Here is a 21,905-nt window from a genome sequence, read left to right as displayed (position 1 = left end):
ATTCATGTCTGAAACATACCAGAGGTACATTCTGTGTCTGATTAAGACCACATATGTATATCTTATACATGGTTACTCCATGATAAAAAAAAAAGTCCTTGTATAAAACTCAGAACATCTGCCAGAGTTTCCAGCCTTCCTCAGTGCAAAGCATATTACACTCCCCTCTGGAAATCTCTATTCCGGACACCCAGGGTTGAGTTTGCTGGGGTGAGGAAGGTTCCCTTTAGGAATTCAGTCCTCTGCAGTTTGCTCTCTCTGGAGAGCTAACCCTTTCCCCCAGCCCCATCCAAATGCCCTTTTAATCAGTTGCCTTTGGAACTCCAAAGCATCCCAAGCAGAGATGGCTTTGACATTTGAAGAATCTGCATGTGTGGGTCCTTATATGACCCCGTAAATCAAGCATGTCAGGGTTTGTTAAACACTAGACACAGCTTCAGCGCTGCCCTATTTAGTTAACGCTCCAGACAAGACTAACTGCTCTTCAAAGAGACACATCCTACAGCTTTGCTCTCCCACAACTATTGTGACTCTGCAGAACAGAGAGCAGTAAACAAGTCAGTGAGCACAGCAGATGTGACTCAGAAGATGTAATGAATGCAGATATCAGTGACTGGAGTGATACCAGTGAAGGATTATTCACATAGTCGCTCTCAAGTCATAAGCACACACCAACCAACACAGTGTTGACGAGCCATTGTCAAGTCGTTTAGGTCCAAAATTAAATTTCAGGAGGGGAAAAATTTTACAAAAACTAAAAAAAAAAAATCGTAATTATTCTTCCTCATGGAAAAAACAGAGTTTCAACTATTTTCCCACAATACTGGAAACCCAAACACAACAGCACGGGGAAAGTTCATAGGAATCAAAAGTAAAAGTGACTATAAAGAAAAAATGAAACTAACCAGTCTAGTTCAGGCTAAGAGAAGTGCGAAATATAAACAAACAGCACCATGAGAAATAAATTAGGCTGATAACATTCTTTCAGTTTTACTAATCTAAAGTGCTGCAGGGAAAGCATTTTATTAAACATACCATTTGTATCTTGACAGTGTCCCATTATAATCTACACCAATTTTCCAGGATTTAACATCATTTCAGATCATGTTATCTGTAAAAGGATGGGCCAGATCAGATTACAGTGCTTGTCACCCAACATAAACCTAAAATGCTAGTCCCACATTCACCCTTTGATATGGGCTTTACAGCCTTCTGAACACTGGAAAAGAAAGATTTTTAAAATCACGGCAAATCTGTATTTTCCTGTTGCCTTCCTCCATGCCACTGGATAATAGTTTCTGCTTCTACCCATTCTCGCTTTGCTTCGCCCCTCTGAAATGAACACCATGCTTGCACCTTCAGAGCTTTGCTTGTGCAGATTGACACACAGTGATATCATGCTACATAGTCTAATCAGGCCTGGGTAGCCAGAAGAATCTGATAATGATGCTGCTCCTTATGAGAAATAAAAGCAGACTCTGGCAATGGAAGCTGTTCAGACACATTCTGTTGCTGGTGAAGGAACTAAGTGAGTTACTCAGGGTAACAACTTCCTCTCAGATACACATCTGGCCTGATTCCTCCATGGCCTTGCACCTTGCTAATGGTCACTGTCGAGCGAGCATAGAATATACGCAAGAGAGACATGCACAGGGGAGGAAAATCCACCCTTTATGTAACAGCAAACAGCATGATTCAGGCCTAGGAGCAGCAATTCCATAGTGAGATCATTGGCATATATCCCTGGCTGCATGCACAATCACCAACAAAAGGGGTTAAATGCAGATTTGGTGCATGTTACGTTGCAGGGCTAGAAACAGGAGGGAGCCTCCTACGGAAGGAGTATACCTGAGCACCCGCCGGGTCCACTGCACCATGCCTGTGTGCTTAGGGGAGGTCACTGCTCTGTCTGCCTTACCTTCTCGCTTCATGCCCATAGCCAGACACTTCTGATACCGGCAGTACTGGCACCGGTTCCGCTGGCGCTTGTCAATCAAGCAATCCTTATTGTCGCGGCAGGTGTAGGTGAGGTCCTTCCGCACTGTACGCTTGAAGAAACCTTTGCAGCCCTCGCAGCTGTACACCCCGTAATGTTTACCTGCAGAGGATTGAGAAGGATGAAGAAACACAGAAATCATGCAGACCCACTGAGCAACAAAAAGTCACCTACCTGCCCCTCCACAACCCTCTTACTACTACTCCTGGGTTTTTTAATTACCTTAGGCCTTGTCTAGCATAGGATTTGAAGGGGGGATCGGGCTTTATCTTGGTCAAATTAGCATGTGCTAATATACAATTGCTTTGTCTCGCCTAGGGTTTTAGACAGTTTAATGCAATTAAGCTAGCTAGCTCAGTCTAGACACCCCTGTCTGGACAAGTCCTGACCACTCTTTATTCATCCACAGAATAGGTACAACATCCAGGCAAGCTTCCCCCATATTGCCCTGGCAACCTGCCTCAACCATCATGTTTACTATCATGTCCACAGGTCGTGGATCAAACCCAACTGGAAGTACAGGCCTTGCCACAACCAGATGACAAGATGTCCCTGTCCATACGGGTTGCAAATCATGTTTAATATCATGAGCCACAGTCAATTTCTAACACAACCTAATTTCCAACTGAAGACAAGGGACCAGAGAGTAGCTGATGTTTCCAAGACTCTTTCAGCCCTTGACCTCTCTGCTCACATTGTGGACACAGGAGCCAATAGGCTAGCGTTAATTGTGACAAACGGCCCCTGCTCTCTTTGTCCATGGCATTTGGGGTATCATAAGAAATGAACAATCCACACGGCTGCTCATTGCTGAGGAGACTTCTCCCCGCACACACAGTAATCTATGTGAGAACAAACACCCCCTTCGGCAGCCTCTCCACGGACTGGACTGAGTTGGCACGGTTATTCTCCAACATGTTCACTACGTGCACAATCTTGCGAGAGCTCCCCTCTTTCCTCAGTGGGTGGCTCTTGAGTGGTTTCATTCTGGGCACGTCCCCAGGGAAGACCCCATGCAGGGATCACTCATGCACCAGAGACCATAGCTTGGGAATGGAGTCAGAAGTTTTAGGGAAATGTTATTGATGGAAACTATGTACTGAAGTTTGCTCTGAGTTACTCATCCAGGCCACCTTCTCCTATAAAATCACTTGGGCATAACAGAAAGCAAAGTTTGCTTGGAGAGAAAAACAAGCAGGGAGCCCACTGTGATAAGTGTTAATGACACGAGAACCAAGGGAATTAACACATTTTATTTTACAGAGTGGGGATAATCAATCAGAAGTGTATCTGATACTGTCTGAGAAGGTCATCACTGGATAAAAGGAGAAGGAAGGATATGGGATAAAAAGGCTACGGTAAAAGGAGGAGCCGAACTGCCCCAGTGGTAGCCAATTTCCAATATATAATGAAGCAACCAGTGGCTAAGCAGAGGTTGAGGCAAAATTTCACCTGTTCCCCACACCAAGTTCTTCTCTGACCACAGAGGAATCTGCCAAGTTTCACCTGGCTTGGGATATCAGATCAGGCTTCCTGGGGTGGTCTGCAAGCCGAGTCTCCCTCTGAGTGAACCTTCCCTGAGCAGAGAGGTGGTAAGGGCACCCTCAAACCAAAGCCAGCTTTGGTTTCTTTTCAGCGGTGGTTGAGGATATTCCACACAGCCCTGCAACTCAATTAAATCCAATCCCCTCTGGCATATCCGCAAAAGGGGTGAAGGTAGGGCTGCTAAATGGGATAATCCCCCCAAATTTTCCTGAGGCTCTGTTTTTACTGCTCCAGCCCTAGATGGTTGGCCATCAAACTTCAGGTGCAGGGGAAGGAGATGTGGGGAGGTTAAGGTTTGGGATGGCCCTGAGCACTTGGCATGGAAGAGTGAAAGTTTCCCCCCAGAGCCTGCACTTGTCTTATCTATTCCTATGGCACCTTCAGAAGCTGGGGGATGCCTTTAAAGTGATTAAAGAACAGGAGTACTTGTGGCACCTTAGAGACTAACAAATTGCTCCCAGTGGCCCCTTGTGGCTTTAACAGGTCACAAGACCATTCGGCTCTTTGTGCCCTTATGGGAGGGAATACATGCTGCATATTCTCTCCAAGGCAGGGAGGCAGGATACAGGTGGGGAAAGAAGTCGGATAAAACCAAGGCGTTGCATTGCCTTGGCTCAGAAAGCTAAGACATGTGGATGCTCCTGCTGGACAAATAAAGACCAGGAAAGGGGATTCTCCTTCCACCAAGGTCCACTTCCCCAACCCCCTCCTCTACTTGCCATCTGGGGGGTTTTACCTGAAGATCTGTCCCCACAGATGGCACATATGTGCTTGGTGAAGGAGGCCATGGTTCCTGAGGGGTGCGCTGGCACTTTAAGAACTCCATTGAGTCCCAAGGGCGGTTTAATATCTTCTGTGCTGCTGATGGGGTTCATCGGAGAATTGAGCTGTGCAGAGGGAAACACAGGGGAAGTGATTATCATTGAGCCCAGGATAAAGGCAAGCTGAGGGGTGCTGTACACATGACATCCTCCCACTCGGGTCTGGCGCCTCACCCAGAGCTCAGGTGTCTCCAGATGCCACTCGGGGTGCCCTCAGTTAATCTGCAGAGAATGGGCAAAGTCACGCTCTCCAGAGCGGATCCTACCCATCCCCAGTGTAAGATACCTACGGAAGATTCTTTGCACACTCCTCCATGCACCTCATCTTGAGCTGATCCCTCCAGACCTGGTGCCCCACATGGCTGTGCTATGAAGCTCAATCCTGAGTGGCAGGATCCCCTCCTATTCAAGTCCCAGGACTCACAAGGATCTACCTAGATCCCACCTAGATCCTACTTGTAGTGCCCCTGCTATTTTGGTGCAAGGCTCTCCCACCGCTCTGCTGATGCCCCTCCCAATCCTCACTCCCCAAATTTGCTAGTCCACCCCAGTCCTGACTTGCAGCACCCCCTGCTGTTGCAATCCTGAGCTTCACACTCACACATTACCCACACCCCTCAATCTTGGTTTCAGATCCCGCATAGGTAGAGCCCTGCGCGGATACAAAAATGTGGATCTGCATCCAATCTGCATCTGCTAGGATCAACCCATGATCCGACCCGCAATCTGCTAGACATCTTTTACCTCTATCCGCACCCGCAGCAGCAAGCCATCCCGAGGTAGGGGAGCAGAGATGAGTGAGCAGGGGGATGGGGTCTTGCAGGGAAGAGGCAGTGCGAGGGCAGGGACTGGGGGCAAGGGGTGGCACAGGGCAGGGTCTCCAGGGGAAGGGGTGGCGCAAGGAGGTTGGGGGAAAGTGGTGTGACATTGTGTGGTGCTCCCGGGGGCTTGCGAGTGAAGGCATCCAGTAGCAGTAGAGCATGATGTGGCACAATGGGGTGGAGAGGTGGGGCACCCGCTTCAATCCCCACGGCAGGGGTGGGAGGGGGGCTCTGCTGCCTAGGAGCCGGTGGGCTGGGAGTGCAGCCAGGGCGAGCCATGGTGGGGATGCTGGTGCTGCCCGAGGGGCCCGAGCTGCTGGACGGGAAGTGGCGTGGCAAGCAGGTGCTAGACAGCCCCAACTCCGGCTTGCTGCCCAGCCCCAGCCGTGGCTGCTGGCCCCGAGCACACTGAGCCCCCCGGGCAGCCCGAGCTGGACGCCACGGGCCAGGTGCCACCGGTGTTATCCATTAGGCCATATGGCTGCCGTATACTAGAGCCCTATCGACAGCCATAGGAAGCTGAGAATGCCTGGCTGCTGCAGATGATGCCATCTACGCTGGGGATGGGAGTGGGGGAGAGAGCCAGCAACCCAAAAAAATAGCCCAGCAGTATGGGCTGGTCCCTTCGGGCACCGCCACCTGCCCAACCAGGATCCTGGCTGTAGCCTCGAGACCCTGTCACTCGCAATGCGGCCAGCAGCAGCCACCACGCCACCCCTGCAGGCAGGGTCAAGTAGCCCCTGAGCTGCACAGTCAGCCGGTGAGGGGTCCTGCAGGGCTGAGCCCGTGGGGGGAAGTCACCCCCTGGAGGCTGAGACCTATGGGTAGAGCCCTGCACAGTTGTATCCACATCTGCTTCACTATCCGCCAAAAAGGTCCGGGGATATCTGCGGATTTGCAGGGCTCTACTCATATGGGCCCTAACCTATGCAAAGTTCTTGCAATTGCACTCAACCAATGTGATGATCTGGGCACCATTCACAGCCAGGGACGGAGCTAGAAGGGGCCTCACTAACCTATTCAAGCCTACTCTATTATTCCAGTCCCGACCCGCACCCTGACAATTGCATTAAACCGAATGGTTGTACCAAATTGGGTGTGACATGGAAAACGTCCCTTAGTGGGCACGACGTTAGCTTGAAATCACCAGTATCTTATGAGCCAAAACAAGGATTCAGACACAGATCTCCAAAGATCACTAATCCACTGCCCTGGAAAAAGAGTGAGCAGCAAACATCCAATCCCACTGTAATAAGATGACAAGTGCAACTCATCCCTGCAGCAGGATAAAATCATGCCTCTGTGAATATTCAGATCACAGGCTTCATGTTACAACAAGGGGAAGGGACTGGGGATCCAACTAATCCTTCCATAAAGCCAGGGAATCAGTAAGAGCTGACATCACTCTCTAATAAGCTAGTCCCTTAAATCACTGTTGCCAGTTGATTTAATGGGATGGCAAATTCCTTTCCTGCTGCCAAATTTCCACCCACCTCCGCAGGAGAGCCCTTATCTAAATGTGTTAGGAAGATTCCCCCTAATGCCGCCTCAGGACACCGAACAGAGAAAATGATTTGCAGTGATTATATGTGGGAGCACCCCGGCTGAGATTGCCTGCACGATGATGAAGACCAGGACACCACAGTTTGGCTGCCCTAGACCCTGGGATTTATGGAGCATCTTCTCGTGTTATCTCTTGAAGGGAAAGATACTTAGTGAATGGCTATAGGTCACAGATGCAGCAGGGCTGGAATTAAGGATCTGGGGTTGTGTAGGGCCCCTCAGCTCAGTTTCTACTTATGTTCCCTCCGCAAATCCCCTTGACTTCTCTTTTCCTTGTCCCCTTTCTTCTACTTACTCCATCCCCAGCAGGTCAGCCAGAAAGGGTTAGGGAGGTTTAAATAGCTCCCCGGATGTATAGCACCAAACACAGCAGCCATTAGCATCCTAGTATGTATCCCTTGCGAAGTGTTAGTTACATGGAAAGTATTATGAAGTCTCAGTATGGGGTAGAGGTGGGAACAGAACTCAGAGATGTGAAGTATGATATTTAATCCAGCTGACCATGTGACTGTGGTGATTTGGAATTATTTTGCAGTAGATAGATAAATAGTATGAAGGAGAATAGGAGTGATGGTGCTTTCTTCTCATTCTATCTATCTAGCTATCCCCATCCACCCCCCTCTATCTAGCTAGCTATCTATCCCCATCCACCCCCCCTCTATCTATCTAGCTAGCTATCCCCATCCACCCCCTCTATCTAGCTAGCTAGCTATCCCCATCCACCCCCTCTATCTAGCTAGCTATCTATCCTTATCCACCCCCTCTATCAACCTATCTATCTACTTATCTATCTATCTATCTATCCCCATCCACACCCTCTATCTAGCTATCCCCATCCACCCCCTCTATCTAGCTATCTAGCTATCCCCATCCACCCCCTCCATCTAGCTATCCCCATCAACCCCCTCTATCTAGCTATCATAGGTACTTATATGGGCCTCATCACCACAGTAATTCACGATCTTTAATGTACTTCTCCTCACATCAGCCCTGTGAGGCGGGGCAGTGCCATTATCCCCATTGTCCAGATAGGGAACTGAGGCACAGAGAGACGGGGGATCCATCTACACAGAGGCAGGGAGGTGTAATTCCCAGCTCGGATAGACGTATACATGTTAGCTTTGATTGAGCTAGTGCCTAAAAATTGCCGTGTGGCCACAGGCTAGCTGCCAAGTACGTGCCCAGGATTCTGGACGGGACTGTGCTCAAACAGCTAGCTCAAGGCACTGAGGCCCACTGCTCTTTTTAGGACAGTAGCTTGATCAAAACTGGCATGTGTAAATCCATCCAAGCTGGGAATGATACCTGCCAGTTGCAGTGTAGACACAGCACAGAAAAACCCACAGCTGGCCCGTGCCAGCCAACTCAGGCTCACAGGGCGCTCTGTCGATTTTCTGCTTGGGCTGGAGCCCAAGCTCTGGGACCCTCCCACCTTGCAGGGTCCTAGAGCCCAGAAGTCTACGCTTCTCTGAAGTCAAACAGCCCAAGTGAAACAGCCTGAGTCCTGCTGGCCCAAGTTGGCTGGTGAACTGCGGGTGTCTAGTTGCTCTGTAGACATACCTTAAGTCAGGGGTTGTCACCCTGTGGCCTGCAGATGTCCACCATGTCTAAGACTTCTAAAAAGGACCGCACCTCCATTTGAAATTTTTTAGGGGTCCACAAATGAGAAAAGGTTGGGAACCGCTGCCCTAAGTGACTTGCCCAAGGCCATACAAGAAAATACAATGGCACAGGGAACTGAACGCCTGTCTTCCAAGTCCCAGGCTAGCACCCTAACCGCTGATCCATCCTTGCTGTTATGAACACTAGGGACCTCTTGCACAAAAGTGTTCTTTTCCTTTTAATAATCATCTAGGTGGCGAAAACATTTTGTGCAAAATTCCATCGTGAAGGAAACAAAGCTCTCCAGATTGTGTGTGTCACAAACACCAGCCGGAAATAGGCAATTTACATCTGAAAACCAACCCCTGCCGCACCACCACAAAATCCCTTTTGCTGCAGATATTTTGCCAGGCCTCTCATTCATTCATTCTTGCTATGAACTGCCCTGCTTTTGAGTCCCTGGCGCATGAGGATCTTAGCAACCAGCATGGCGTGGCGGGGAGGGAGGATGTGTACATGTCATCATCTCAGAAGGGACCAAAGTGATGAGAGAGCATGTGGTGGGAAAGGAAGGGAGGATTCCCACTCTTATTGGGCTGACCAAATGCCTGGTATGATGCACAGCCTGGGGCTTTTCAATCCGCTGTGCTGGGAAAGCACCGCACAGCCCCCCACCTGCAAGACACAGTGCCTGAACAGAATCTGAACAGTCATCTATAAGCGTGATCCAAAGGCCATTCAAGTCAATGGGAGTCTCTCTGTCAGCTGCAATGGGTTTTGGATCAAGACCTGTGGTCTTACTGTCAAATTCTGCTCTCAGTTTCTCAAGTGTGTACTCAAGGAAAGGCTGCTAAAGTTGGTAGGATTACTTCAAACTCTCCCCAGAATCTCCCTGAGTGTAGAATTTGGCCCTTAGTATGTTATCTAATACACGAGGACTTTTCCCAGCCTTGCAATAGATGCAGGAATGGAGAACACTGGGGTTCTCATGATATTTCTGCCCTCTCTACATTTCTTCCATTAAAGCAAAACCAACCCCTCCCTCTCTAGAGACATGCATTGTTTTAAAAAGGTAAGTCTGATGGTTTCATTCATACTGGAGTACTGGTGTTCACACCTCATGTCCACACTTCAAGAAGGCTATTGATAAATTGGACAGGATTCAGAGATGAGCCATGAGAATGATTAAAGGATTGGAAAGCAGGCCTGCTAGATGGCAGGTTGAAGGAGTTCAATCTATTTTGCTTACCAAATAGAAAGCTAACAGGTAACTTGATGAGTCTAGAAGTACCTACGTGAGGAAAAGAAATTTAGTAATAGAGGTTCTTCAGTTTAGTAGACAAATGTCTAATGAGATCCAATGGTTCTAGTTGAAGCTAGACAAATTAAGAATAGAAATAAGATGTAAATTTTTAACAGTGAGGGTAATTAGCCATTGGAAGAACTTACCAAGGGTTATGATGGATTCTCTGTCCCTGGAAATACTTTAATCAAGATGGGATGTTTTGTTTTTCTTAAAAGAGATGCTATAGCTCAGCCACAGCTATTGGATTTCAAGCAGGAATTAATCCAGGAGGTCCTATGGCCTGTGCTATGCAGGAGGTCAGACTAGATGATGACCATGGTCCCTTCTGGCCTTTAACGCTGCACATCTGTGACCCGAGGAAATGTGTCTGTCAGATAATTAATAACCACAGAAAGGAGCAAGGTAAACCCGCCCGCAAGACAGAGTTTTAAATCTCCTCCCTACCTCACCCAAAAGCCCTGCCTGGTTTGCTGAGGAAACGACAGGTCCTTAGGACCTCTGGACCCCATCCTCTGAGGTAAGGACATAAGAATATATGAACATCTGTATGGAGGATCCAGAGGTTCGTCGGAGATATACAAGAGACTTGAATGGCATTCAGTTACCATGAGGAGTACGGGCTAAAACCCCTGGATGGATAATAGACAGATGGAAAGAGCTGAGGGATGGACACAAAGACAGATTTCCATGGGATTAACTGGGACAGTCACACGAAACTCAGCCGCTGACATTCTTTATGGAGAAAACCCCTGTATGCCTAGGACGTTAGAGCTACCACTTTGGCATACAGGCGTCACAGTCTCAGCAGGGGTAGAAGTCAGGCCTACTGCTCTGAAGGCACAGGTCCTTGCTACTGGGGCTAAAGGGATGTTTCCGTTAGCTGGCAGAGGCATAGGGCCTATCACATACAGCCAAGTCGTTCTGATCACTTCCAGTGGAGGGCAATGGTGCTCATTCACATTTTGCCTATTCTGTATGATATTCAGTCCCCGTCTCATGAATGACCCTGCACTTTTGGTTCCTCAAATGCCCATGGCAAAATCTGCACTTCCCGTCTTGCCTGTCTCCAACACACCTCCTGAATCAGCTGATGTGGTCTCCTCTCTCAGGCGATCATCCCCTCTTCCCCATCCTGTCTCTGTCAAGACTTCTGCTGAACCACTCCATTGTTCCCTTTCAGCTGACTGGAACATTTCCTGTACAAATCTAGGAACACAAGGGTGCTTGAAAATCTCTTCTCTGTTTTGTTCAAACTGCCCTGTTGGCAGCTGTCCTTGAGAGACGGGGAGGTGGGAAATTTGAAACACAGAAATGCTGCTGAGTGCAAGATTCAATTTCTGGGAGTCTCGGCTTTAGTGTGCTCACAATATTTGTGGTCTCCCCTTTCTTACTAGCACCCTAAGCCCCAAAATACACAGCACTGCATTTTTATTCCAAAATGGGGGAGAGGAAAAGGAGGAGCTAAAGCAGGCTTGGATCTCAGGACTAAAAACGTGTTTCTCTGGATCTTTCTGTTAAATGCTCTCCATGGGCTTTGATTTTACTTGAGGACATGGTGGGTTCTCCATCGCTTGACACTTTTTGCCTTTCTAAAAGGGATGCTCTAGCTCAGCCAGAAGTTACGGACTTGATGAAGGAACCACTTGGTGAAATTCCATGGCCTGTTTTATTTGGAAGGCCAGATTAGATGATCATAATGGTCCCTTCCAGCCTTAAAACCTATGAACTAGATAAGGATCCACACTTTGAATCTTCATAAGGTTTCATAAGGAGCAATCAGACCCAACAGTTTGCTTCAGCGCTTTATAGGAATACAGGTCCAATTGCAAAATGCAGCTGATGATTATTAAACATCTTTTGACAGCACCCATCACCACAGCTTCTGGGTACCCCAATAAGGTCAAAGAACATCAGCTGCCTGTTGAAGATGAAAGTTTCCTTCCCCCTCCTGGTAAACTGCTTTTCTCCAATGCTCAGGTTGCTCCAATGCTTGTTGTGTGGCCTACAACAAATACAGTTGTTGGTTGTGTTGTTGTTTTTTTAAGGGGTTGACACAACTCCAGATTTAACAAGTGCCTCTTGTAAAGCTCCTTAAAGGGAATGGGTGAAAGCTGGTTTCCCATAGAAGTAATTCCCCAGCTCTGATCAGTGCAAATTCAAATCTGTGCCCCTCAGTCAAAATGTTCTGGTGTGTTGTGGGGAGCAGACAGACAAGTTCTCACTGAGAGAGCCAGTCCCAAGCCCATTCCGGGCCTTGAAGATGAGGAGTGGACCGGAATTTGAGAGACAAGCAACATACAAGAGGAGCACTGGTGTATGGCATTCACATTCGTCCTGTCTAAGAGGCATCACTTCCTGCTGAAGCTTCTGGTGTGACCTTTAGAATTGGGTCCAGATGGGAGCACATTTCAGTGGTCCAGGCTGTAGGTACCAAAGCAAGAATCGCTGTTACTAGGTCTGCCCTGAAGAGGAATGGTGCAGTTGAAGGTGATCAAAGATGTTTCTGGCTGTATGGACATCCAGGAGCAGTGAAGAAAATCCAGACAGCTTGCCCACTTTGACTGCTGGGCAGCAGACACCTTCAAGAAGCAGGGGAGAAGTCACCAGTTGATCTCAGTGCTCCCCTACTTTGAGCTAATCACTCACTCCATGGAGAAACCAAAGGTCCTTCTGACTTCCATGGGTGAGAGAGACTAGTACTATCAGACCGAGCATTTCTGGGGGGCTGGTGCAGTGTGACTGCAGAGGGCAAGGGGACTGAATATAGGCAGGGAAGGGAAGGCTGGTATAAAGGGCAGATCCGGTGGAAAGCCCCATTATCCCCCTTGGCACATGGCTAGGGGTCAGCAGTCCCTGGTTCTTCACTTGCCCGTCCCCTAGGGGCTGGGACCCAAAACTGATACAGGGAGTGTTCCCCCATGAGTCAGCAGGAGCCCCAACTAGCTGCTGAGTCAGCACATGGGAATGGGAACCACCTCTGTTTCCTCTTTCAGCGGCTGCCCGAAACCACAGGCAGGCTACACGTGCACCTCTTGGTTCCCACACTCTCCCCTGGCGCATACTGCTCCTTCCTCTTGGGTTTAAGGCTGCAGAGCAAAAACCTGAAGCTGGGGTAGTGAGAAAACCAGCCAGCCTGGCCCAAAGCTTCACCCTCATCACCATACGGAACCTAGTTCTGCTTTTGGTGAGCACAAACTCAGCTCAGTGTGCGCAACGAAGGGCCACAGGGCTGATAATAAGGAAGTGCTTCGAGTTAGCTCACAGTGGAAGTGGGCAGCATTGCCTAGCAATTGGAACAAGTTACTGGGTATCATGATTCCTGGGTTCCATTCCTCTCTCCAGTGTTGACTTTGTTTTAAGCTCTGGGGATCCGGGTCCTCTCTGTTGGGGCCTGATAGCAGCCAGATCTAAAAACCGCCACAGAGTCCACAGATGTGCTTAAAAAGAATAAGTTGTGTCTGAAGGAATGAGACTGCTTTGAGAGAGTTGCCACAGCCTAACTCTGTGTCTGATCTGTCCTCGCTTCCCCCAGGCATCCACAGAGCTGCTACAAAAAATGCCTGGGGGGATCTGCCACAGTCCTACAGGCTGCTGCTGCTTCTCCAGTTTTGCATCTGGGTCCTGCGAATGGCACTGAAGTGAGCAGAAGAAGGGATTATGAAATATACTCAAATATAATTCTTTCTTTCTTTCTTTCTTTCTTTCTTTTTCTTTCTCATATATGTTCTTCAGAGATTCCTGGGGTTGTCAAGAAAAAAATGATGATGCCATAACTTTTTTAAAAAAAGCTAAGTCCTGATCTGTTTATCAGGACTCCTGGGTTCAATTCCTGGCACTGCCAGGGACTCACTATCAGACCGGATTTTCATGAGAATTCAACACATTGGATGCCACCATGGAAACGGCTGGATGCTGGGTCCTTTTGATGTCATATGCACACACATGTGCGTGCAAGAGAGAGCCCTTTCGATAATCTTGCCCTGGGATCTTCTGAAATCTTGCTGTGTGTGGCCTGCGGCAAACGTCTTGGCCTCTCAGTGCTCTGTTTCCCAGTTGCTAAAATAGAGGTGATAGTACCAACCTCACAGGAGGGTGCTCTCCAAGGCTGGAGTATTTGAAAAGCAGTTTTGGATCCCCGGATGACAGAATCCAGTAAGCGTGAGGCATAGCTCCAGCAGGACTGACTTGCTCACTCCCTTTTATTTCTGGATCATTCACGAGAGGGACAATCAGGAATGTTGCAGGCCAGATCAGTAGAGCTGTGCAGGGGGCCCCAGACCTGGAACAGCCGGCCGAGACTGAAGTGCAGATTAGAAGTGAGGTGCATCAACAGGCCCGGAATAGCAGAGGGAGCTGAAGGGGAGAGTGAGGGGTACTGGCAAACTGTGCTGTATGGGAAACTAGCATGACCCCTGCCTTCACTATGCCTAGCTCTTAAGCCAAGTGCTACCAGCTCCTTGAGTTCCCTAAAGACATCAGAGAGGCCAAGCTCTGCCCTCTGGATGCAGCTGGAAGCTACAGCCCTGTTTGCCCTAAAGGTCATTTCCCTTCCTCCTGAAACACTCTGCCCTGGCCAGTCCAGCACTACAGAAAGTCTGGGGAAGACCCTTGCTGGCCCAACCCTTGGCCTTTCTTTAGGCCCATCCACAAAGCTTACGGGCACCAGCATATGTTCAGCAGGGACAGAATGTTCCATGGGGGAGAGAATAAAACAAACTTTGCAAAGGAGAGAGAGTGGGGCTGGGAGGTGTGTGGCTTCGCGGCTCTTTGCCCAGCACACCTCATCCTCCTGGTGTCCTTCTGCTCTGCTAGGTTTCCAGCTCTAACGAGGCGTAGTCTGATGGCAAGTGGCATCTGCCATCTGATTCAAACCACCTTCCATCAGTGCCATCTCCCCTCTGCAACGTGGGGGACATGCTTCATTAACCCTGGCGCTTTGAGGGCTGGTACAAAGACAAAGGAAATCGCATTCCTCTCCTGCCTGCCTGCCCTCTGCCACACTGTGATGATGGGGACTGCCTCCCTCCCCTCTCACTGCAGGCTCAGGTAGGTCCTTCTGCCCCTAACTATGACAGGGGCCTAATGCTCACAGACAGGGGACAGATGGCAAAAGCCATTAGACTGAAAATATCTTAAACTGTCTCCTCCAGGAAAACCATTTAAGACAGGCCATGAGCAAATAACAAGCACTCTTGGTACACCATCAGGGTCTAGAGCCGCTGTAAATGCTTGGGTTCTGCTAAGCACCATCTGATGTGCTCTCAGTTCCCCTTTTCTGTTCTGTGGCTTCTCATTTCAGTTCCTCTGTCTTGTGCATCTCTGCTTCCTAAAATAACCACGGTGTGTCATTGAAACTCTGGCGATGTCGCCCCTTCCCATCCCAACCTCTCACTCTTTCCCGCTCATTGCTCACACACTCACATTGTTACATGTCTCCCACTGCCCTGGCTTTGTGCCACAGGTAGTTATGAAGTGTTGTTTCACTTCTCCCCTCCTGACCTTAAGGTGGAAGGCAGCCTGTCTATCCAAGGTGCTCAGTGTTGACACCATGCTGGGGATAGGCATATGTATTGATTCGCCTAGTGGACAGAGCACCGGACAGGGAGCCAGGAGCGGTGGGTTCTGGGGTTGGCAGATTGGAGGAAGCACGTGGGATATGGCATGTGCTCTGGCAATTCTGCAACCCTGCGAAGCCCCAGAGGGTCCATAAATCAGAGCAACTGTTTTGGCTGCCCTAGGTGGCATCAGGGGCCCCAGTGGCCCCAGCAGCCCCTGAACAGACACATGCTATAGTTATTTACAGCAGCGGCACCAACCCACCCAGCACCAGACACATGGATATGGACGAGGTCTCCATCCCCTCTGGCACCACCTCTCATGCTTGGACAGTCGGTGCTGACAGAACTCCAGCAGACTCGGGTTGATTTAGGACAGGCTCCCAAGAGGGACTCTTGTCTATCCCTGCACCCCTATGCTGTTCTCTGGGGCACAAAAGTGGAATCCTGAGGGTGATGAATGGGCTGGGGGACAGAGGAGCCCAGACTTTATAGCTCCATCTCAGGCATGCACAAAATGCCACTCCCCCCATCCTTAGCAAAGAAAGTGGTTATCCCTAGAAAATAAATCAGGCTGATATAAAAATAAAGGTGCCGGCAGGTGTTTGACTCCCAGAGAGGCTGTGAAATAAATAAACCAACAGCGAGCGGCAGGTGGTAGCCAACCCCTTAATCTGCCCTTTTGCTCAACGTAATACACAGTCAACCAGCAACAGGTGGCAGGGCCAGGGCGGCTCTCCCAGCTCTGGCTATTTTTAAAAGGGGCTTATCTCTTTATAGCAAGAGATTTTTACATTATCTTCAGTCAGCAAACCCCAGCACTTCCCTCCACCAGTGAAGAGAAGGGGAACACATTCAGCCTGGGAAACAAGAGGGAGCAGTATATAGGGGTGATACAGAAAAGGCTCCTGGGGGGCCCCAGAATGGCGCTATACCCAGCACGGGGATATATGATAGTTCTGGCTCTTCTCAGCTACAGGACGGGACTGCCCCAGCATGAGCACAGGTGTTAAAACAGCCTCCAATTTATGCCAGGAGCAGGGCAGGTCCCCAGCCGGCCCTGAAAGCTATTTTTGCCCTGTCTCCCATTTTGTTCCTGACTCATCCCAGGATGGAAGCCCTTGAATCCAGTTGTTTCTGCTCTCAGTGATTCCCGTGTCGGCTCTGCTGACATCAATCAACCAGCTTTGCAAAGGATCCCAAATGTGCTTGCACCAGCCCAGCTCCTAGGAGAGGCACCAGGTGTACTTGTCATTCGGCTTTTCAGCTGGATTTTTGCTGTTGACCAGGACTGCTCTTTAGATGGCCGAGTGACTCTGTCCCCATCGCAGCCCAATAACACGAAGCCCAGCCAAACAGCCTGACAATGTCCCTTTCGGGTGACATCTTTCACTAATGACGGAGGCTGACTCTCTTCTCACATACACTGGTGCAGCTCGGGAGTATGCCCCTGGGATCCACAGTGGTACACCAGGCTGAGACTAGTGTAAGCCAGAGAAGAATCAGGCACATGGTTTGTAAAGCCAAGCTCCCATCCCTGATTGTACTGAGTCACCGCCCCACAAAATTCCATGAGTCCAGGTGCACCACGCAGGGAACCTTGCTCATGTTTGGAGGTGTCCGGATCTGAAGGGATCCCATCTGTGTAGTTCAGAACTGGATCTGGAATCAGAACGCCTCACCGGCTGTTCCGGTCTGGGGCATTGGTTTGGGCTCATTGCTACTTATTTTTTATAATTCATGTGGATAAGATACTTTTCATTTTCCACTGTTTGTAAATAAAATCCTTCTCCTCCCCCACAGCCCCCAGCTCTCTCCTCCCCACTCACCTGTGGGCTGCCAGTTCCGAATCCAAGGTTGGGAGTCGAAGGGACAGACATTGAGTGAGGCCCCATGGGGGAGCTGATGACAGAGAAAGGAGGGCCCATGCCATTGATGGGGGAGCTCAGAGTGCTGATGGGCGAATGAAGCTGACCCGGAGAGCCCAGTGAGGAGCCAATGCCTGGCCCGATGGATGGATGGAGGGAAGGTGCGGCCATAGGCCCCCGGCCAGCTGGAGAGTTCAGGGACGTGGAATTGACTTGAGTAGAAAAATCTGTAAAACAGAAAGGAAAGGTTATGGTTTAAAACCCCATCTGTGGCATTCTGAGGGGATCTCTCCTGAGCAATCATGTTGCATGCTTAACGAGCCGGCCCCCACCTGTGTTCCACCAACGATGCCCATCCTCCAGCTCTCCCTCAAACACTTTTGTGCTATCTTCCAGGCCCTCCCTGTGAAAATCTGACCAGGGATGTCCTTAAACCTTTCCTTAGAGCTTCCCTCCTGCAGGGGACAGGCTCAAAACCTTTGACAACGGCGAGGCAGCTGGTGTGTGGAGGCCACTGCTTATAACACCCATTCCGGTTGCCTCACTATTACGTTGTGCTGCCCTTGGCTGTTTGTTGTAACCACCTGCTGTTTCCTAATTGCAAGTGTAACCCACTCACCTCCCGGGTGTGGTGTTCTGTCCCCGCTAGCCTAGCGGCACTGAGACCACTTAGAGATTAATGAGTCTGCCACAGCCTTTGCTAAGAGCCATGCAGTAGAGACTCATGCATTTAGCTCCAGAGAGCCCAGGTTCGATCCCGCCTGCCGACGACCAGGGTCTGTTGGTGTTACACAAGCTCTTTGGGGCTGAGATCAACTTTCCATTGTGTGTGGGCCATAGCTCAATGGGGCCTCTAGGAACCACCCCAATAACAACACTATTAATCAAGGCTGGTTGTGTGTCCATGAATGAGGGATGTACTTTATATGTAGGCTATTTGTGTGGTATTGTGGGAGGGTTGTGTGTCTAGGTATCTGTGTGTGAGATGGAAATGTGTGTTGTCTGAGAGGGGGAGCTGCGTGTTTATATATCCATGTGTGTGGGTTGTGTTTGTGTCCACATGGGCGGGTGGTATGGTTTGTGTTCATAAGGGGGAAAGTGTGTGGCACAAGTGTATGAAGAGGAGGGGTGTGTATGTGTGTGTGTGAGATAGGGAGCAGTGTGTTTGCATGGTATGTTTGTGGGGCAGAAGTGTGTGTGTTTGTGTGTGTGATGGGGTATGGTACGTGTTTGTGGGGTGAATGTGTGTGTGATGGGGAGCTGTGTGTTTGCATGGTACGAGTTTGTGCAGTGGAGTGTTTGTTTGCTCATGGACCCCAGTGAGCACAAGATGTCCAGGTTCCTATACATGGCTTGCATTTCCCTGGGTCGCTCCATGCCCTTTTGGGACTTTGAACTGGAATTCAGCTTGGCTTGGGAGTTTTCTGTGAGCAGCGTCCCCACACCTCCAACTGCTTTGCAGTCCCAGGGGAGTCAGGGGATGTTTAAAAATAGACTCCAACTCTATGGAGAGGAGATGGAGCCATTCCTGGCACATTTCCTCCTCATCCTGTCACGCTGCCTGAGAAACAAGCCCAACCAAGGCAGAGAAGGGCTCTTAATAGTGCTTTCCAAAGGCTGTGGTGAGAAATCGCAAGACAGGGCATTTGACAGCCAGGGAAGCAGCTCAAACGGTCCCCATTTAGAATGGCTTGAGGGTGAGGGAGGAGAGTTAAGAAGAAACCCCAAGCCCGAATCCATGTGATTGTAGATGCAATCATACCTGTCTAGGCCAGAGACAGCAATCGTTTCCTGGTGCTGGATTAAAGAATTTTGGGGCCCTCTGCACTATGGAAATTGGGGGGTCCCCACCTTCACTCAAATTTGCCCTCCCTCTCCTCTCTTCTGCCCCCGGTTATATGACCCAAGCCAAACCTGAATGGTGCTGTGACCATATGTGCCAGGCCGCACGGTCGCCCCCAGCCAGTGGTCGGGGCCCCCCCTGAGATGGGGGCCCTGTCCAAGTGCACTGAGTGCACATTGGTTAATCCAGACCTGGCCCCACCTTTGTTGTCCCAGATTTATCGCTGCGGAATCTGAGCCCCAGAGACAGGAAGGCTCAAATTTTCAAAAGTGGCCACTGATTTGGGGTGCCTCAATTTTTCAGAGTCCCCAAATTAGTGGAAATGCTTGTCTTTTGTGATTTGCCTGAGAGCTGCGCAGCTGGGCTGGAGGAGAACCCAGCAGCTGAGTCTCCGAGTCTGGTTCTTCTCTTACATCCATGTCACAGCACTGTCACTCCACTGGCTTTGGCGGTACTGCTGATTTACACCCGTCTAAGAGAAGAGGCAGGCCCCCTCTCAGACCACTAGACCATCTGCTGAGCCTGAATGTGATCTCAATAACACCAGTGAGCAGAGATCAAGCCCTCTGACCCTTAATAAACAGAATGCCATGTCAATATAGTGCCGGGGGATTTCTGAGTAACAGAATACAAGTTTTTGTGGACACAAAGAAATATACTTCATGGTTCTACAGCAACTCTCATTCGAAAACTGTTTCACTATTGTACATTCAGCCTTACGATATTCACTGCAGGCAGGGAAATATTATCTCTGTTTTCAGTGGGGGAAACAGAGAGCTAGAGAAGTGACATTTTCCCCCCAAGTTCACATGTCAAGTCAGCTACAGGGTCAGGAACCGAACCCTAGAATCCTATGTCCCAAGCCTGTGTGCTAACCACTAGTCAAACTGGTCCCTGTAGGCCTGTTTGGGCAACCTGATAAATTCAGATGCTGCCGCTGCCGCAAGATGTCTCACTAGCTGCCTGGCTGACCAATTACCAGGACCTGGTTGTAGGCCAGCTCTATAAAGGTAGGACAGGGAAGCTTGCTTCGGGAATCTCTCTGTGTGAAGAGGCATCACAATGGGGCGTCGTGCAGCAAGGCCCTCTCAAGCCAAGCAACAAGCCAGACAAAGGGCTGCTGTGTCCTCTCGGCGCTGAGCGTTCCAACCCCATCTTGTAATCCCTTGTAGGCTGGTTCTCATTGTGTCTGGCAGGCAGCGAAGTTGTAGACATAACAGGATTACAAGTGTGAAGAAAGAGGCTCCCTCCCTGAAGAGATCATTCTTAAACCTCCCAGACAAGGGCAGAAACTGGCTCCACGGGCGCTCGAACACAAAAGTGGGAAGGGATTAGGCGCTGAAGTTTCAACATCTTCCATGGAGGTTTCTTTTCCTGCTGGTTGCTGTGACATCGTGGGACAGGTGGCTGTAGAAAGTCCAGCCCGGACTCCTAGCAACTGGGAGATGTGCAGCGTGTGGCACAGGTGATCTGACCCTGCACACCTAGGCTTGGCCTACAGTGGCACGGGCCCCAGATGCACACTAATGCTAGATTCCTGAATGCCCTGGGCTAGTGGAGAAAACAAGGCCAGCTCGAGGGTCTGAGGCATGTAAATTCCTGGCATCAAATTCACTCCTTGTCATCACCCACACTCCACCATCCGAACTTGGGATGAACTGGGTGAGTGTCAGGGTTTCAGTCCCTGTGAACTTTTCATTTGGATGCAGCCCATCGAGGGCCTTATGCCCCCCCCACCTCCAAATCCATGTTTGCATTTGACACTGTGGGTTTTACAGGGGTTTGGTTCAAAATCACCAACTGGCCCCAAGACTGGGAACCTTGGCAACCCCTCTGTGGAATCTGGGTGGAGTGACATGTTTGCAACAAGCATGAACCCAGGCAAGTTTCTTATGCTTTCAGAATGTGTTACAGGCATTTAACATGGATCAAGGGCTGGCTCTCTTGCTCTGCCACTTGGTTTAGAAACAGCTCAGAGGAAACATGGTCCTGTGTTATACAACACAGGACCCGGGTCTCCTGACTCTGCCATTATATCATGCTCGCCACACAGGGGATAGAGATCTTAAGCAAATCATTTTAACTTCTCTGAACCCCAGGCCACGTCTACACTACAATGGCACAGTAACGGAGCTGGAGCTGTGTTGCTGTAGTGCCGTAGTGTAGCTGCTCCTGATAGCGACAGATGTTTTTTTTCATTGCGGTAGGAACTCCAGCTCCTCGAGCGATGGTAGCTAGCTTGATGGAAGCATTCTTCCATCAGCCTAGCTGTGTCTATACCTGGGACTAGGTCGACACAGCTATGGACTTGGGTGTGTGAATTTTTTTTCACAACTCCTGAGCGCTGTCATTGTGTAGACCGGGCCTCAGTTTCCCCATCTGTACAGCAGGGATAACAATAGAAAGCCACCCCACCGGGGTTTGGCTAGATAGCGGCTCACACTTACTTAGCAATGGAAAAACACTACTGCTCTAGTCCGCTCTTCTAACTCATCCCCAGCACGCCCCGGGATAGAATGCAGGCTGCTCCATTTCTTCCTATGGGCTCAACCAGCTTGACTCCCAAAGGCACTGTTCCAGTAACGTATGCCTCCAGAGTATTGCTAAGGGCATAGCGGGAAATGAGCCAACCAGATGAGAGGCACAATGGCTCTCAACAGCTTGAAGGCAGAAGGGAGCAGGGGCAGAACAATAGAAGCCCTCAGCAGTGGAGCAGAGATGATTCCTGCCACAAGGCGCCCCGTCCTCTGTTGTGTGGTGGGTACTCGAGATGAGTCTGATTGTGGTGTTCTTCCAGCCGGGAAGGCCCCCTATGAGCGTCCCACGGGTTTCCCCATTTCCAGCCCTATGAGCCACTCTGACATTACACCAAAGAGCAGGCCAGAGGATTCCAGTCAGGAAGAGGCCCATCTCCCCCACCCTCTACTTCCCTCTCCAGACCCCCTGCGAGCCCCGATGTGAAATGAGTTTGATGGGCCTCAGCCC

At 49.8% G+C, this 21,905-nt stretch overlaps 1 protein-coding gene across 2 annotated transcripts in view; it reads right to left on the bottom strand.

Moving 5' to 3' along the window:
- Positions 1-21,905, bottom strand: part of RXRA (retinoid X receptor alpha) — a 235,854-nt gene that overhangs the window by 66,023 nt on the left and 147,926 nt on the right. For both annotated transcript variants that reach the window (XM_038374984.2, XM_038374983.2), the window contains exons 2-4: positions 17,039-17,304; positions 4,278-4,428; positions 1,919-2,098 (exon numbers count right to left, since the gene is read on the bottom strand). In XM_038374984.2, coding sequence (XP_038230912.1) covers positions 1,919-2,098; positions 4,278-4,428; positions 17,039-17,304 — 597 coding nt within the window. The remainder of the gene's footprint in view (positions 1-1,918; positions 2,099-4,277; positions 4,429-17,038; positions 17,305-21,905) is intronic.

This window comes from Dermochelys coriacea, chromosome 16 (assembly GCF_009764565.3).
Source record: "Dermochelys coriacea isolate rDerCor1 chromosome 16, rDerCor1.pri.v4, whole genome shotgun sequence".
NCBI lineage: Eukaryota > Metazoa > Chordata > Testudines > Dermochelyidae > Dermochelys > Dermochelys coriacea.
Note: the sequence above shows the minus strand (reverse complement) of the source record. Positions and strands in the feature narration are given on the sequence as shown.